This window comes from Crinia signifera, chromosome 3, assembly GCF_055691185.1.
Source record: "Crinia signifera chromosome 3, ASM5569118v1, whole genome shotgun sequence".
Lineage (NCBI taxonomy): Eukaryota > Metazoa > Chordata > Amphibia > Anura > Myobatrachidae > Crinia > Crinia signifera.
In genome coordinates, this window is record NC_139219.1 from 286,854,748 (window position 1) to 286,872,442 (window position 17,695).

General features: G+C 44.3%; 1 protein-coding gene across 1 annotated transcript in view; it reads right to left on the minus strand.

The window, feature by feature from the left end:
• LOC146063017 (saxiphilin-like) overlaps positions 1 to 17,695 on the minus strand; it is a 102,969-nt gene that overhangs the window by 66,357 nt on the left and 18,917 nt on the right. The window contains 1 exon segment of the mRNA XM_083175025.1: positions 17,351 to 17,551. Within this exon segment, the coding sequence (XP_083031151.1) occupies positions 17,351 to 17,551 (201 nt within the window).

Below are 17,695 nucleotides of genomic sequence, written 5' to 3' on the forward strand. Positions count from 1 at the left end.
AGTAAACCAGCACTATTTAAGTGCATAAATTGCGCCAACACAATTCAAAAAACCGACCAGCTGACAGCGGTCTCCTTCCGGCCATCTGACAGGTGGGCGGGTGTATGGCGCGTCACGGGGAATCCTGGGGCGGGACTGAGCGCGTCATGGGTGAAGCCTCCGGCTTCCCGATAGCGCTATGTGCCTCCGTACCTGTGTGATGGAGCGAGCTGTACTGTAAACAGCTAGAGGGGAGCAACCTCTAAGTGGGCGGTGAAAGTGGTGAAACTCTGTGTTGCTGTGGAGCTACGTGTGTTGCTGCCGCATACGGAGAATCCGAATGTTATCTGTATGCGGGTGTTCCTACAATAGCCAGAGCGGGGAATGTCACGTACTAGCCAGAAGGAGCGCTGCTCAGTTTGTCCAGAATATACAAAGTTACTGGGTAAAAGACACTGTCCTGGCACACGGCGGTGTCCAAGGATACTATAATGGCATTTCATATGAGTAAGTCATGTAATAAAGCAAAAGGTTACAAAATGGTCGACACTCGGCGGTGTCAACACTATCTGGACATTAGAACTGAAATAAAGCACACAGCGGTGCTGCTATAAATCCAACATGATGTATGCGCAAAGCACATACTGAGGCAATAAATAGAGACATGCACGCTCGGCGGCGTATGTAATAGGTAAACACAACTTTGATATTGTATAAACCAGTAGAAAGCAACATATAAACGTCCAAGACAGCAACAATAAGAGTATAATTCAAGTCAAGTGGGAGCGTAGTGATAAGTCTGCTATAAGAAGCAGCTCATTTTAAAATCCTCGTTTAACCCTCCAGGTGCCAATGTGTTGAGTCGATAGATCCACTGGAGTTCTCTCTGTAAGAGCAACTTATCCCTATCTCCCCCTCTTTTCAGGGGTGGGATATGGTCCACAATGGCACATCTGAGTTGGTTAACTGTATGGGAATTATCGCGAAAGTGTTTAGCCACAGGCAGGTTTTTCAGTTCATTGTCAGTGCCAAGACATGAGTTGCCTTTCTTGATGGATGACCTGTGCTGGCTTAGTCTCTCTTTTAACATTCATGACGTTTTGCCTATATATAGCAGGTTACATGGACATTGTAAAACGTAAACAACGAATTTGCTGTTACAGTCCAGGTGAAATCTGTTGGTAAATTTGGTGCCACTTCTTGGATCAGTGAAGATGGAGCCTGTCATTAAAAATGGGCAATTGGAGCACCCTCCACATTTGTGGGTACCTTTCTTGCGGTGAAGCCAGCTGGTTACTCCTGTTTTCTTTTGCGTCGATCCTGTATCAACCAGTAGGTCCTTAAGATTGGGGCCACGTCTGTACACTCACCGTATAATATATATAAAATAAGTGACATGGTAATCATGTCTGTTGCTCCTAGCAACGTGACCTGCCATTTAACTATTGCATCTAGCTTCTAATACACACATAAATGGTATTGCTGAACTCTAATTTCAAACACTTGAACTTGCCTTTTCTTCACGTGCTCTGCCTCACGAACTTGTGGAGCCACCGCATTAATCTCCACAGTTATGTCCTCCCAAATCCTCCATCTCATTGTAGGTGTCAACCTAACCTGTGTCAACTCAATCATTTCCCGTGGATGGGGTACAAGAATTTGCAGTTCCTCCGGTTGGAATGCCTTGTTCTTGGTGGTCGGTTCCTCTGTTAGCCTCTTCCGGCCACGCCCACGGCTACCTGTTGCTGTACTTGAAGTGCTGGCCAGGCTACTCTCTTGTGAAGCCACCTGCTGTGTTCCCAATGATTCTGCTGAGGCAGAAGATGGCCCTGCTAAAGATGGCCCAGCTGAAGATGGCCCTGCTGAAGATGGGCCTGCAGCCTGTTCACCTCCCAATGGCTGGTTTCTGGTCAGGTGCACATTGGAGGTGATGGAGTCCAGCTGAGCTAGGAGGAGCTGATGCTCCTGTTCTCCCTCTGATTGTGACCCAGACATGTTTGCAGCACAATCTAGTTTTTCTTGCACACCTATATATACCCATTTATGTAATTGGCGTACATCAGCCCCACACTGCATTCTGTGCGGCAGAGTACCGTACGGCGACGTACACCAAGGTGTTTGTGCGGCGCTTACGCTACGCCCATACCAGCGGGAAATCAACTGTACAAAACCAGGCGTTCATTCCAAGTCTGATTTTGTACTCATTGGCAGATTTTTACACCAATGAACAGCTACAACTTTAGCCAGACATAAATTATATATGTGAATGTTCATTTGTACTGTGCACTTATTTGTTATGTACAACAAATGACACTAACCCATTCCATATGTTAATCCAGTCCACAACTCATGCAATAGTAATCACTGCTTGCATCCAAATCACATGTGATAGGCCTCTCAATACTGCCTTGATGCTAGGTACATTTGAATCCACATCTCTAGTGTGGGTCGGTATAAGGTAAGTGTTTACAAGGCACCATGGCCTAATAATGGGAAAAGGTATTGCACTATTTTGTATGTTTGTGGTGTATTGGTTTCCCACCAATAAGGCTGTCTAATTTAGTACCTTGTAGAGATATGTGTAACTGGATATTGTTGCACACTATTTCACCTGGTGTTTTCAGCCATGTTTGGTGAGTATATTGGTTTCCCAACTTCTTTCACCCTGTCTGTTTTGTATGTGTTGGTGATGTGGTTATTGGTGGCAATATTATTTCCATATACTAAGTAATAGGAAGGGCAGCTCAGCGATGCCAAGGTATAGCAAGCGTTGTTTGGCGGTGCAATGTTTTTGCCGATTGTTGTAGCGCATACACACTGTTCCTGTAAAAATGATCAATAAAGTTAATAGCAAATAACAATCTTACCAACCAATTACAGTACATGATTGTTTGTGATGCGCCATTGCTAACATGGCGACCTACCAACGAGCTGCACCATTAAGCACAGCTGAGCTGAGGGCCCTGGTCTCTGTCATGGAGACCAGGCTGGGGCATGCGGGGCCCTTTATAAGCAACAGCGATAAGCGCCGGGCGTACCTTGCTGCCCGGTGCCGAATATTCACACGGACCCAGGTGCGGAGGTCCGTTGCGCAGCTAGAGCGACGCTGATCGGATCTGCGCCGACGCCAGCCCGACCTTCTGCAGCATCTAAGGCGGCAGATAGCAAGATGTGAGTTTTTATGCAAACATTACATATTTACCAGGGAATGATTTAAGTAGATTATTTATGTAAATGTGGTTAAATGGCTGTTAATGAGTTGAAAATGGCATACACTATATGTGTGTTACTTCCTCTTTGACATGCTGTCATGTGGATATAATATGTCACTGTTTTTTTTTATTATTATGATTCATAAAATAATGACCCTTAATTGACACTCAGCCTTCTATTTTTTTTTACCAGCACGTGACCGAGCAAGGCAGGCCCGGGAGGAGGCTGGCCAGGCCCAGGAGGAGCAGGGCCTTGAAGAGGCTGGCCAGGCCCAGGAGGAGGAGGAGCAGGGCCTTGAAGAGGCTGCTCAGGCCCAGGAGGAGGAGGAGCCGGGCCTTGAAGAGGCTGCCCAGGCCCAGGAGGAGGAGGAGGCCTGTGAGGTGCCGCAGGAGGAGGAGGCCTGGGGCTATGTCATGGAGGAGTCCCCTCAGGAGGTGGAGGTCGTGGAAAGTGGTAGGTATACATAATGCATCATTGTCTTTTTTGACTACTGTTTATTATGTCGCAATGCTGAATTATTTGTGATTAACTATTGTAAAAATTATGAAAAGTAAGTGGGTAACAACAGACACACTTAGGGGTTAAATAGGGTGCGCAAATCATCACTATAATCCAGAACACATCTTAATTACACAGGTTCTGGGCATGGCTTTCACCTCGATTTAAAATGCCACAGAACCTGTGTAGTTAATCTGTATCCCGGATTAAAGGGATGAGTGGGTTAATGCTGCAGCTTCACCTAACTGGCAATATGACAATGATTAATGGAGCAGAACATCAGCAGCAAAGCCATCCGTTATTGCACAAGTTTAATGTGCATTGTTGAGAGTTGACTAAGTCCCATGCCACGTTGCAGCAGAGAACATAGCCTGATAGGTTTTTTATGAGTTGAGATTGGTGGAGCTCATTACATGCTTCTCAGGTCCAAGGACAAAAGCTGCAGCAGTTTAGTCATGGGTAGGTTTGGATTCAGAGGGAACACTATGACTGTGAGGTCTCCTACAGAGTAAGTGTTAGAGTGACAAAACCAGCCTTTTCATGTGGTATGTATGTATGTATGTATGTGTGTGATATATATATATATATATATATATATATATATATATATAAGGAGCAAAGAGAACCGGCACTCAGGTATCCAAAACTGCAATGATTGTATTCTGTACCTTGATGTTATACTTCGTTACATGCTGTCTTGAAGACGATACTTAATGGTATCGAAACGTCGACCTATTTGAACATGTAACTTTTTCCTCTTTGCTACATTTTGCAACATAAAATTGCTTGACTAAAGTCCCCTGGAGTGACACTTATTGCATTCTTCTATATATATATATATATAAAGCACTTACCCCCCACACACAAGGTGAAGAAGAATCCAGACCGGCACTCAGCGTAGATGAAGAAAGAGGAAAGTTTATTCCATAACGTGCAGTAAATACATGCAGTAGCTGCACCTGACAGCCGTTTCAATTGGACTCAGCCAATTTTCCTCAGGGGTGACAACACACAGTAAACCAGCACTATTTAAGTGCATAAATTGCGCCAACACAATTCAAAAAACCGACCAGCTGACAGCGGTCTCCTTCCGGCCATCTGACAGGTGGGCGGGTGTATGGCGCGTCACGGGGAATCCTGGGGCGGGACTGAGCGCGTCATGGGTGAAGCCTCCGGCTTCCCGATAGCGCTATGTGCCTCCGTACCTGTGTGATGGAGCGAGCTGTACTGTAAACAGCTAGAGGGGAGCAACCTCTAAGTGGGCGGTGAAAGTGGTGAAACTCCGTGTTGCTGTGGAGCTACGTGTGTTGCTGCCGCATACGGAGAATCCGAATGTTATCTGTATGCGGGTGTTCCTACAATAGCCAGAGCGGGGAATGTCACGTACTAGCCAGAAGGAGCGCTGCTCAGTTTGTCCAGAATATACAAAGTTACTGGGTAAAAGACACTGTCCTGGCACACGGCGGTGTCCAAGGATACTATAATGGCATTTCATATGAGTAAGTCATGTAATAAAGCAAAAGGTTACAAAATGGTCGACACTCGGCGGTGTCAACACTATCTGGACATTAGAACTGAAATAAAGCACACAGCGGTGCTGCTATAAATCCAACATGATGTATGCGCAAAGCACATACTGAGGCAATAAATAGAGACATGCACGCTCGGCGGCGTATGTAATAGGTAAACACAACTTTGATATTGTATAAACCAGTAGAAAGCAACATATAAACGTCCAAGACAGCAACAATAAGAGTATAATTCAAGTCAAGTGGGAGCGTAGTGATAAGTCTGCTATAAGAAGCAGCTCATTTTAAAATCCTCGTTTAACCCTCCAGGTGCCAATGTGTTGAGTCGATAGATCCACTGGAGTTCTCTCTGTAAGAGCAACTTATCCCTATCTCCCCCTCTTTTCAGGGGTGGGATATGGTCCACAATGGCACATCTGAGTTGGTTAACTGTATGGGAATTATCGCGAAAGTGTTTAGCCACAGGCAGGTTTTTCAGTTCATTGTCAGTGCCAAGACATGAGTTGCCTTTCTTGATGGATGACCTGTGCTGGCTTAGTCTCTCTTTTAACATTCTTGACGTTTTGCCTATATATAGCAGGTTACATGGACATTGTAAAACGTAAACAACGAATTTGCTGTTACAGTCCAGGTGAAATCTGTTGGTAAATTTGGTGCCACTTCTTGGATCAGTGAAGATGGAGCCTGTCATTAAAAATGGGCAATTGGAGCACCCTCCACATTTGTGGGTACCTTTCTTGCGGTGAAGCCAGCTGGTTACTCCTGTTTTCTTTTGCGTCGATCCTGTATCAACCAGTAGGTCCTTAAGATTGGGGCCACGTCTGTACGCGAACCTCGGGGGGTGTTTAATTTCAGCCGATAGAGTTGGATCAGTCGCAAGCAGATGCCAATGTTCTTTGACTTTTTGTCTAATATGATTAGAGGCAACAGTGTAGGTACTGCATAGATTTAGCCTGGTGTTTTCCGAATCAATTGGCTTGTAGCCTGGCTGTAGCAATGTGCTGTTGTCGAGGGCAGACACCCTCTGTAGTGCTGTCCTCACATCCCTTTTGTTATAACCTCTCTCAAGGAATTTTTTCCCCATATTTTCAAGTGCCGCCGGTCTCTCATCTGGATTGGATGTGGTACGTACCACTCTCAGCAGCTGAGAATAGGGTAGGCCCTTCTTGAGGGGCTCTGGATGATAGCTCTCGGCGTGTAACAATGTATTTTTATCTGAATCCTTGGTGTATATCTTAGTGGAAAGTTCAGTTCCATTGATGGTGAGGGTAGTGTCCAGGAAGTTTATAGTATTACTGCTAAACGTGATCGTAAACCTGATAGTTCCTGGGATCTTGTTCAGATGGTCCACAAAGTCTAGAAGCCTCTTCTCACCTCCCGACCAGAGGAAGAACAGGTCGTCTATGTATCGGACGTACATCTCTATGTATTGACCAAATGTTTCATGACCCATGATGTGTTTATTCTCGTAGTCGGCCATAAAGATATTGGCGTAGGATGGGGCCATATTGGACCCCATCGCCGTCCCCTGCTTCTGTAAATAAAATCTATTTTCAAACAGAAAGTAGTTTTTTGTCAGGATTGTCTCCATTAGTAGCAGGAGGTATTCAATTGGAGGACCCGAGTATTCAACACAGTTGGACAATTTCTCCCGACAGGCCTGGATCCCTTGTGCATGCGGTATATTAGTATACAAGCTTGAGACATCTAATGTAACCATCAGAGTCCCAGGCTGTATATGCCCAATTCTATTGATTCTTCTCAAGAAATCCGGGGTATCCGCAATGAAGCTTGCCAAATTTTTGACCACCGGCTGTAGGTGTAGATCCACATACTGCGAGAGGGGCTGGCACAGCGATCCTCTAGCCGATATGATCGGTCTTCCCGGGGGGGCAGTCAGGGATTTGTGGACCTTAGGGAGTGTGTACAGTATTGGGATTTTAGGATGTTGTTGGATAAGAAACTCTGCTGTCTCTTTGAGTATGTAATTATTGTTCCGACCCAATACAATAATTTGGTCAATGGCCTTCTTGTATTGCCAGGTAGGGTCAAAGTCCAGCTTTTCATAACATGCAGTGTTGGAGAGTTGTGACAGTGCTTCAGAGGTGTAGTACTCGCGATCCAAGAGTACAATACCACCTCCCTTGTCCGCTGCTCTGATAATTAATTCACTGTCATTGACCAAGTTTTTGATTGCCTCTTTCTCTTCTCTGGAGATGTTATGGTGAGAGATCTTCTGGTTTTGTATAAAGGGGTTCGTATCTCTCTTGAGTACCCTCAAAAATGTGTTTATAGAAGGATTCAGTGTGGGGGGATCGAAAGTGCTTTTACGCTTGAGTACTGTTGCTTGTCCATTTGTGACAGACATCGTTGCTGGTGGTTGTGGATTTTTGATAAAGTAATCTCTCAGGCGTAGTTGGCGTCCTAGTTTGAACATGTCCACTTGCCACTTAAATGGGTCTTGCTTCAGGGTGGGGACAAAGGACAACCCTCGGTTGAGGAGAGAGCTTTCGGCCGACGTTAGGGGGTGTTTAGAGAGGTTAAACACCACTGACCCTATGTGGGTTTTTGCGCCTTTCTTTTTGTTTTTTCTCCCACCTCTGCGGGTGGGTACAAGGGGTTTTTTGGCGGTTTTCTATTACGATCCGACCGTGCCAGATAGCCAGTTTCACCCGTGCTTGTTGTTGGGGCGTCAGAGTCGCTTGCCGAGGTATGACTGTCGAGGTCTGTAAACTGTGCAGGTTGTCGTCTCCCTGGACCACGGCGGAATTGTGGTCGTGCTCTTCTGGTCTCTATTCTTGAGAACCAGGGATAGACACGGTTGTCTTTGTAGTCGAGGCGCACCTGTTTGTACTTGTTCTTTTTAAATTTGAGAAGGTTCTCTTTGAACTTCTCTATTTCTTTATTCAATTTGGCTAGCTGGCCCTTGGAGGGATCCTCGATTTCCTTATATGGTTCAGTCTCCTCGAGTTCTGCAATCTCTGCCTTAATTATTTCCAAGTCGGCTCCTGTCTGCTCAACCACCAGCAGCATCAGGTCCTGAGAGCATTTATTCAGAATGCTGCACCATCTGATGCAGAATTCTGTATTATGCCTGCCCAGTGTGGGCTGGTTGTGGATCCGGAAACCTCTTGGAATGAGGGATTCCTTGTAGTGCTGTGACAGAGTCAATCCGTGTAGTTGTAGTTCAATTTCACGTTTTTTTAATCTTAGTAAGTCCTGGTATACCTCTTCAGGGGTATCCTTGTTAAAGGCTAGCGTGTCGGTATCTGTAAAGAGAATTCGCTCAGCATCTGTTGTATTAAAGTTCAAGGTTGAAGCAGTCTCCCGGTGTGTATCCTGAGACATTGGGTCTTGCACTGGTATGACAGAAATACTCCTTGATGCTTAACAGTACAGTGCGGAGTAATACTGCACAGCGTTGAAGAAAGATGCAATATAAAATGAAGGTTGTTCTATAATAGAACTTAGAATGGGTGCTCTGTCCTGTTAAATGCTTGAAAGGCAATACATAGAATTGGTATCAGGTCGGCACTCCATATATGACAAATTCCGGTGCCTGGTCCATAAAGGGAACGTATAAAGCACTTACCCCCCACACACAAGGTGAAGAAGAATCCAGACCGGCACTCAGCGTAGATGAAGAAAGAGGAAAGTTTATTCCATAACGTGCAGTAAATACATGCAGTAGCTGCACCCGACAGCCGTTTCAATTGGACTCAGCCAATTTTCCTCAGGGGTGACAACACACAGTAAACCAGCACTATTTAAGTGCATAAATTGCGCCAACACAATTCAAAAAACCGACCAGCTGACAGCGGTCTCCTTCCGGCCATCTGACAGGTGGGCGGGTGTATGGCGCGTCACGGGGAATCCTGGGGCGGGACTGAGCGCGTCATGGGTGAAGCCTCCGGCTTCCCGATAGCGCTATGTGCCTCCGTACCTGTGTGATGGAGCGAGCTGTACTGTAAACAGCTAGAGGGGAGCAACCTCTAAGTGGGCGGTGAAAGTGGTGAAACTCCGTGTTGCTGTGGAGCTACGTGTGTTGCTGCCGCATACGGAGAATCCGAATGTTATCTGTATGCGGGTGTTCCTACAATAGCCAGAGCGGGGAATGTCACGTACTAGCCAGAAGGGGCGCTGCTCAGTTTGTCCAGAATATACAAAGTTACTGGGTAAAAGACACTGTCCTGGCACACGGCGGTGTCCAAGGATACTATAATGGCATTTCATATGAGTAAGTCATGTAATAAAGCAAAAGGTTACAAAATGGTCGACACTCGGCGGTGTCAACACTATCTGGACATTAGAACTGAAATAAAGCACACAGCGGTGCTGCTATAAATCCAACATGATGTATGCGCAAAGCACATACTGAGGCAATAAATAGAGACATGCACGCTCGGCGGCGTATGTAATAGGTAAACACAACTTTGATATTGTATAAACCAGTAGAAAGCAACATATAAACGTCCAAGACAGCAACAATAAGAGTATAATTCAAGTCAAGTGGGAGCGTAGTGATAAGTCTGCTATAAGAAGCAGCTCATTTTAAAATCCTCGTTTAACCCTCCAGGTGCCAATGTGTTGAGTCGATAGATCCACTGGAGTTCTCTCTGTAAGAGCAACTTATCCCTATCTCCCCCTCTTTTCAGGGGTGGGATATGGTCCACAATGGCACATCTGAGTTGGTTAACTGTATGGGAATTATCGCGAAAGTGTTTAGCCACAGGCAGGTTTTTCAGTTCATTGTCAGTGCCAAGACATGAGTTGCCTTTCTTGATGGATGACCTGTGCTGGCTTAGTCTCTCTTTTAACATTCTTGACGTTTTGCCTATATATAGCAGGTTACATGGACATTGTAAAACGTAAACAACGAATTTGCTGTTACAGTCCAGGTGAAATCTGTTGGTAAATTTGGTGCCACTTCTTGGATCAGTGAAGATGGAGCCTGTCATTAAAAATGGGCAATTGGAGCACCCTCCACATTTGTGGGTACCTTTCTTGCGGTGAAGCCAGCTGGTTACTCCTGTTTTCTTTTGCGTCGATCCTGTATCAACCAGTAGGTCCTTAAGATTGGGGCCACGTCTGTACGCGAACCTCGGGGGGTGTTTAATTTCAGCCGATAGAGTTGGATCAGTCGCAAGCAGATGCCAATGTTCTTTGACTTTTTGTCTAATATTATTAGAGGCAACAGTGTAGGTACTGCATAGATTTAGCCTGGTGTTTTCCGAATCAATTGGCTTGTAGCGTGGCTGTAGCAATGTGCTGTTGTCGAGGGCAGACACCCTCTGTAGTGCTGTCCTCACATCCCTTTTGTTATAACCTCTCTCAAGGAATTTTTTCCCCATATTTTCAAGTGCCGCCGGTCTCTCATCTGGATTGGATGTGGTACGTACCACTCTCAGCAGCTGAGAATAGGGTAGGCCCTTCTTGAGGGGCTCTGGATGATAGCTCTCGGCATGTAACAATGTATTTTTATCTGAATCCTTGGTGTATATCTTAGTGGAAAGTTCAGTTCCATTGATGGTGAGGGTAGTGTCCAGGAAGTTTATAGTATTACTGCTAAACGTGATCGTAAACCTGATAGTTCCTGGGATCTTGTTCAGATGGTCCACAAAGTCTAGAAGCCTCTTCTCACCTCCCGACCAGAGGAAGAACAGGTCGTCTATGTATCGGACGTACATCTCTATGTATTGACCAAATGTTTCATGACCCATGATGTGTTTATTCTCGTAGTCGGCCATAAAGATATTGGCGTAGGATGGGGCCATATTGGACCCCATCGCCGTCCCCTGCTTCTGTAAATAAAATCTATTTTCAAACAGAAAGTAGTTTTTTGTCAGGATTGTCTCCATTAGTAGCAGGAGGTATTCAATTGGAGGACCCGAGTATTCAACACAGTTGGACAATTTCTCCCGACAGGCCTGGATCCCTTGTGCATGCGGTATATTAGTATACAAGCTTGAGGCATCTAATGTAACCATCAGAGTCCCAGGCTGTATATGCCCAATTCTATTGATTCTTCTCAAGAAATCCGGGGTATCCGCAATGAAGCTTGCCAAATTTTTGACCACCGGCTGTAGGTGTAGATCCACATACTGCGAGAGGGGCTGGCACAGCGATCCTCTAGCCGATATGATCGGTCTTCCCGGGGGGGCAGTCAGGGATTTGTGGACCTTAGGGAGTGTGTACAGTATTGGGATTTTAGGATGTTGTTGGATAAGAAACTCTGCTGTCTCTTTGAGTATGTAATTATTGTTCCGACCCAATACAATAATTTGGTCAATGGCCTTCTTGTATTGCCAGGTTGCTTTATATGCATTATGATTTAAGTGGACCTGAGGAAAAAACCTTCGGGTTTTGAAACGTTGTCCTACCTGCTTTATGATTTAAATACACCTTGAATTTGTTTGACAAGTCCGTGGATTGCTGCCTATTTCTTTTCTATAACAGAAGACAACATTGGTCTCAGTGAGGGAAAGTATTGTTCTATATATATATATATATATATATATATATATATATATATATATATATATATACACATACATACCTGCAGTTAACCATTGAGCAGTGACATGAAGGATTATATTTATGCAGAAATGTGAAAAGTTATAGTGGATGTAGCTTTCTAGTACATTGGTGAGTGTTAAGCCATGACAAGTCTGAATGAGGCTCAAGTGTTGGTGTGCTTTGGAAACATACATTGACAATGTTATAAGTAACATATTGAATAGTGTAAACCACTGTGTGTATGTCACCATCATAGTATTTATTTTCATTTTGGAAACTGAAGCCTATGTGCATTTGTGTATGTATGATTTATAATGCTGTAGGTAGTTTGTATTGAATTTTAGCATCACAATGTAACATTTGTACCTTATTATTATTAAAGTTTACCCCACTTTAACATGCCCACAGATGACCAAAGGGAACCTAATGAAGGTGTCCGCGGGGCCCTCCGCCGGATGAGGGAGCACCTTCATTTTCTACAAGCAGATCTGCAGGACCTGACCGACCTGCTCCTCTAAAATTTATTGTTTGCTTGTTAGAAATAAAAAGTTCATACCAGTTAGAAGTTGTCTGTGTGTTTTTTGTAATTTTACAGTGTATGTGTAAATAGTTTAATATTTTTATAATTTGCAAAAGGTAGATACTGTATATAGATGTGTGTTATTGTAGTGTGCACATCCTTGCAAGACACTAATGTAATATAATTGTAGTCCAAATAACATTAATCAAAAAACATAATACACACACACACTGTGTTTATAACTGATGGTAAGTTTGCTTTAGTATGTGTTAGTAATAATTAGCACATTGAAGAATATTGCATTTGACGTGCAATTATTATATAATATGTCATGGAGGAGTCCCCTCAAGAGGTGGAGGTCGTGGAAAGTGGTAGGTATACATAATGCATCATTGTCTTTTTTGACTACTGTTTATTATGTCGCAATGCTGAATTATTTGTCTCTGAGATACTGTACTTGGCTTTGGTAGAATAATGACACCTTAAGCTTAGAAGATATAGGGTGACATTCTATGGGATGAGAGTTTTTCGCACGTCAGTTTTTCGCCCATTATCGCACTTTTTTCAAATTGCATTTTTGCCTTGGATTCGCATATTTAATGAGGTGCGTGTTCTGGCAAGAAAAGTGTGATTGAGGCCCTTATTCAGGTTCATTCGTTCGCATGCACACACGCACGCAGTGTTACACTTGATAACAGCACGTACGCATCTTGCAGAGTCACGCCTATAGGGCTTGCGAACTCATGCGTTCGCACCCATACTAAAAAGGGTGTGGCCTTTCATTGCGTGCAATTAAAACTGCTCGCACACGCCAACACATTTTCACACACACACACGCACCACAGTGTGCGTGCGAACATGCTCTTGTCCCTAATATATATGTTGCATATGTGAGTTGACACATGTCGACTAATGTTGACAGTGCAAACATGCTACACATGGCAGAGTGAAAATGTACATAAAGGTATGTTATATAAGGGCAATTAATAAATGTGTTAAGTGCATTTGCATTTGTGGCCTACAATTCACCTTACCATAATAATTTAAATGTGTCTGCTAACACTTGTTTGGTTTTGTGATGCAAACTGAAGTGGAGCAGAGTTAAATGATTGTCACAATCAACCAATAATTGGTCACAATGGTGTTCAGGTGCTATTGATTTCCCCATTTCGCTACTGTGTTTTAAGCGTACGAATGAGCAGTTCACAAGAAGTATGGTGTGCGAAACTGAAAACCTGCTTTGAGCTTGCGAAAGTTTTGGAGTTTGTGTGGGAACAATCCCTGTTGCAGTCATGCGAAAGCAAACCCACCACTCGAAGTGAACGCCCACGTGTACGCCCATGTGTACGCCCAGTTTTGCTCATTATACTGGACGCGCCCATACAAACGCCCACATCACACCTACTCGCTAAACCTTCGCTCGGACGACAGAAACCGCTTGGAAGATTGCTTGCGAATAGGAATTTCGCAGTTTGCACATGCGCATTGCGTACACTGCACATGCGCAATGGGAGCAGTTGGGTGATACATGCGAATTCACATGCGAACGTGTCAATGTGAATAAGGGCCTGAGTGCGATAATGGGTGAATTTTCGGCATGAAAATGTGCGATTTTTAGGCATGAAAATGTGCGAATTTGAGCTTATGTGCGATTTTGGGTTTGTATAAAAAAATAAATAAATTTTAAAAAAAATTGCGTGGGGTCCCCCCTCCTGAGCATAACCAGCTCATTGAGCCGGACCTGGTTCCAAAAATATGGGGGACAAAAAGAGTAGGGGCCCCCTGTATTTCTGAAACCAGCCCCAGACTCTTGGACCGGTCCTGGCTCCAAAAATAGGGGGGACAAAAAATCTGGGGGTTCCCCGTATTTTGAAACCGGCACCGGGCTCCAACAGCCCGCAGTGTCATGCCACAGCCGGGGGACACTTTTTACATAAGGTCCCCTGGCTGTACCATGAGCACCGTGGCTGGTCAGCCTTGGACGGGGTACCTGGAGGAGTGGGGACCCCCCCAATAAAGGGATCCCCCCCCAGGCTTCACCCGTTTCAATCCTAACATTGGTTTATACAGGAGAACTACAAGTACCAGCAGACCTCCCCGCAGGCTGGGACTTGGAGAACCACAAGTCCCAGCATGCGGGGCATTAATGGGCCCGCTGGGACTTGTAGTCCACCTGTAAAAAGAATGTTAAAAGAAAACACACACACAGAAAAGTTAAACTTTATTACATACACACACACACACACACACATCTCACTTTTACAACAATATACTCGCCGATCCAGGATCCAGCGCTGGTCTCCCTTCTGCAGAGCCGGCTACCCCCGCAATGACAGCGGGGACAACCAGCTTTCTCCGATGCAGCTAACAGCTTCTGTCGCGTTGTCCCAGCGCAACAGAGGCTGAGAGCGTCTTCGGCTTATGGCTTATGCCAATCAGACGCATCGCCCAATCACGCTCTCAGCCTGTGTCGTGCTGGGGTATTTTTGGAACCAGGACCGGTCCAAGAGTCCAGGGCTGGTTTCAGAAATACGGGGGACCCCTACACTTTTTGTCCCCCGTATTTTTGGAACCAGGTCCGGCTTAATGAGCCCGTGGCTGGTTATGCTCAGGAGGGGGGACCCCACGCAATTTAAAAAAAAAAAAAATTATTTTACCACAGAACCCTGCACAGATCTCAATGATCTGTGCAGGGTTCTGGCCAACTCGCATATCAGAACCTGGTCTGATTTTTTGGCGAATTTAAGACACATTTCCCAAATTCGCATCTCATTAAATATGCAATTTGTATACTTTTCAATGGGAAAACATCTGGATGCGAGTTCCGGCGCAAGTTAAAATCGCACTTTGTAAAAGTGCGATTTCACAGCAAAATCGGCGATTTTGCCGTTTTTCGCATCTCCTTAAATATGCGAAAAACGGGATTTTGGACGTTTTTTGCGAAAATTTCGCCAAATAACACCAATCTCATCCCATAGAATGTCACCCTTAATGTCAGTTTCTAGAATGCTTTGCCAAAGGTAATGTGGCTTTAAGATAAACAGTGATAGTCTCTGTAATGCCTGTATTTGAAGAACAATGATACTGTGACTTTAATCTCTGAAATGCATTAACTATGATTTCGAAAGAATTATGATTCTGTCACTTTAAGAAAACAAAGACAATCTCTGATATACTCTAAAAATGACTAAAATCAGTAATGATAATAAAGTGACTTAGCTGAATTTAGATGACTTGGAAAGATGCAAGGGAAGGAGCCAAAAAGGACAAAGCAGGGTTGCCTACCTGACCCTCTCCTTCAGGGAGAAAATGCTCTGTTCCTGGACATTTTATGCAAAGAAGAAAGAGGGACTGTTCTATGGGACGCACACTAGTACATTTTTAATAAAACTTAACTTTCAATGAATTTATTTTCAAATTCCCTTTTAATATTCTGAGGGAAATAGCAGTGAAAATAAAGAAGTTAAAATCGCAGGCACACACAAAAAACATGTAACATACACACATATATAGTGCTTGAAATGAGTAAAGAGGTGTATTTAAAACCACAGCGATGTATTACTGATATAGAGTTACAGTGGTTACTTGTAGCCTTAATTGGCTTGAATATCTTATGGCATTTAAATTTGGGAGATTTCAAAAAGATTTATTGATGGACATCTTTCCAATCTTTAAATAAAAGTTTGTGCTTGAGCCAACACATTGGGATATCTTACCAGTATGGCTCTGGTTTCCCCTTTATTGGGGCTCAGTCTCCCACTTATTCTGGGAGGCTAGGCAGCTTTATCAGCTCCTATGTATGCAGTGATTATTGCTGTGGATTTATCTATACAAATTGGGTACAATCCAACAGTACTTAGCTGCCACCTAGTGGTTGTTGTCTCATACCTCCCAACATTACCCTCTCCAGGAGGGACACAATGCTCTGCTCCTTCACTTTCTTCTTAATGTATGATTGCAATCACCTGTGTTGAAGCACTTTTCTTATCAATTAACCTGTTCAACACAGATGAGGGTAATCCTACATTAAGAAGAAAGCGCAGGAGCAGAGCATTGTGTCCCTCCTGGAGAGGGTCATGTTGGAAGGTATGAGCATAGACCTAATTCTGGCCACACATCAGACCAACTTTCCTCCAACCATCCAACTAGTTTCTTGGATATAATAAAAATCTGGTACTGTATGGGAGCAAAGGACAATCAGAAATGAGCTCACAAACCCAGGAAAATTGACAAAAACTTTCAGTCAAATTGTTTAAATCAAACAGGTTCAACTACAGTACCGTGTCTGTGCAACAGTTTTTGTCCTTTTCCAGATTATGGGAGCACATTTCTGTTGTAAATATTACATTTGCTCCCATCAGTACCATATTTTTATTCCATCCAAGCAACTAGTTGGATGGTTGGAGGAAAGGTGGTCTGATGTGTGGCCTGCATAAGGCAGGGTTAGCCAACTCCAGTCCTCGAAAGCTACCAACAGTTAACATTTTCCATGTCTCCTCACAGAATCACAAGTGAAGTAATTAGCTCCACCTGTTGATCTTTTAAAATGTGTTAGTCAGTAATGAGTGCACCTGTCCACCTATGACGTGAGCTGGAAAATGTGAACTGTTGGTAGCTCTCAAGGACTGGAGTTGACTACCTCTGGCCTAAGGGCATCTGCAGGCTCCAGGTAGTGCACAGATTAAAATACACTTTGGACTGACCTCTTTGTGGTCAGAGAAGCCAGGATAAATACCCAGCACTCACCTCCCATAGGCCGAGAGTAAGGAAGCACAGGAAAGGAGTGCAGACTGGCCAATGGTGCATTTTACCATATCCAAGATGGCAGCACTGGCCTCCAGGCGCCTACCAGAAACCAAACCACACTACTCCTGCAGGCCACTGCGACTAGGTCCCTGTTGAGACCTCCAACATGGCATCAGACCTCCATCCAGCGCAAGGCAAGCCACAGCTGAGAAGTTGTGTAACGTCGGTGACGAGTGACCATGATAACATATCTGGTAATATTTTTTTATAATTTTTTGTTCTGATTTTTTTCAGAACTAAAAAGATCAAATTGCACAATAACCCAGTGAGTGGGCCCCATTAGTCTTACCTGGAACATCACATGTCGGCAGACGTTGGGCCTTTGTACCAGCAATCTCTTCACCATTTGCATGAACACACCAGCAATATCTGTCGCGACACTGCACTGGTCTGTAGGCGCCTTTTTTATCACATTTGGGCATAAAATATCCACGTAGGGTCGGCTTCAGTGCAAGCAGTCGTTTACGCTCCATCAAGCAGGGGGTTGTATCTACATTAATAAAATACAAGTTCAGTCAGGGTTCCCACAATCTTAAAATATCAACAATACTTGCCTACCTGACCCTCTCCATCAGGGAGAAAATGCTCTGCTCCAGGACTTCCCTGGTAATGTATGATTGCTGTCATCTGGGGT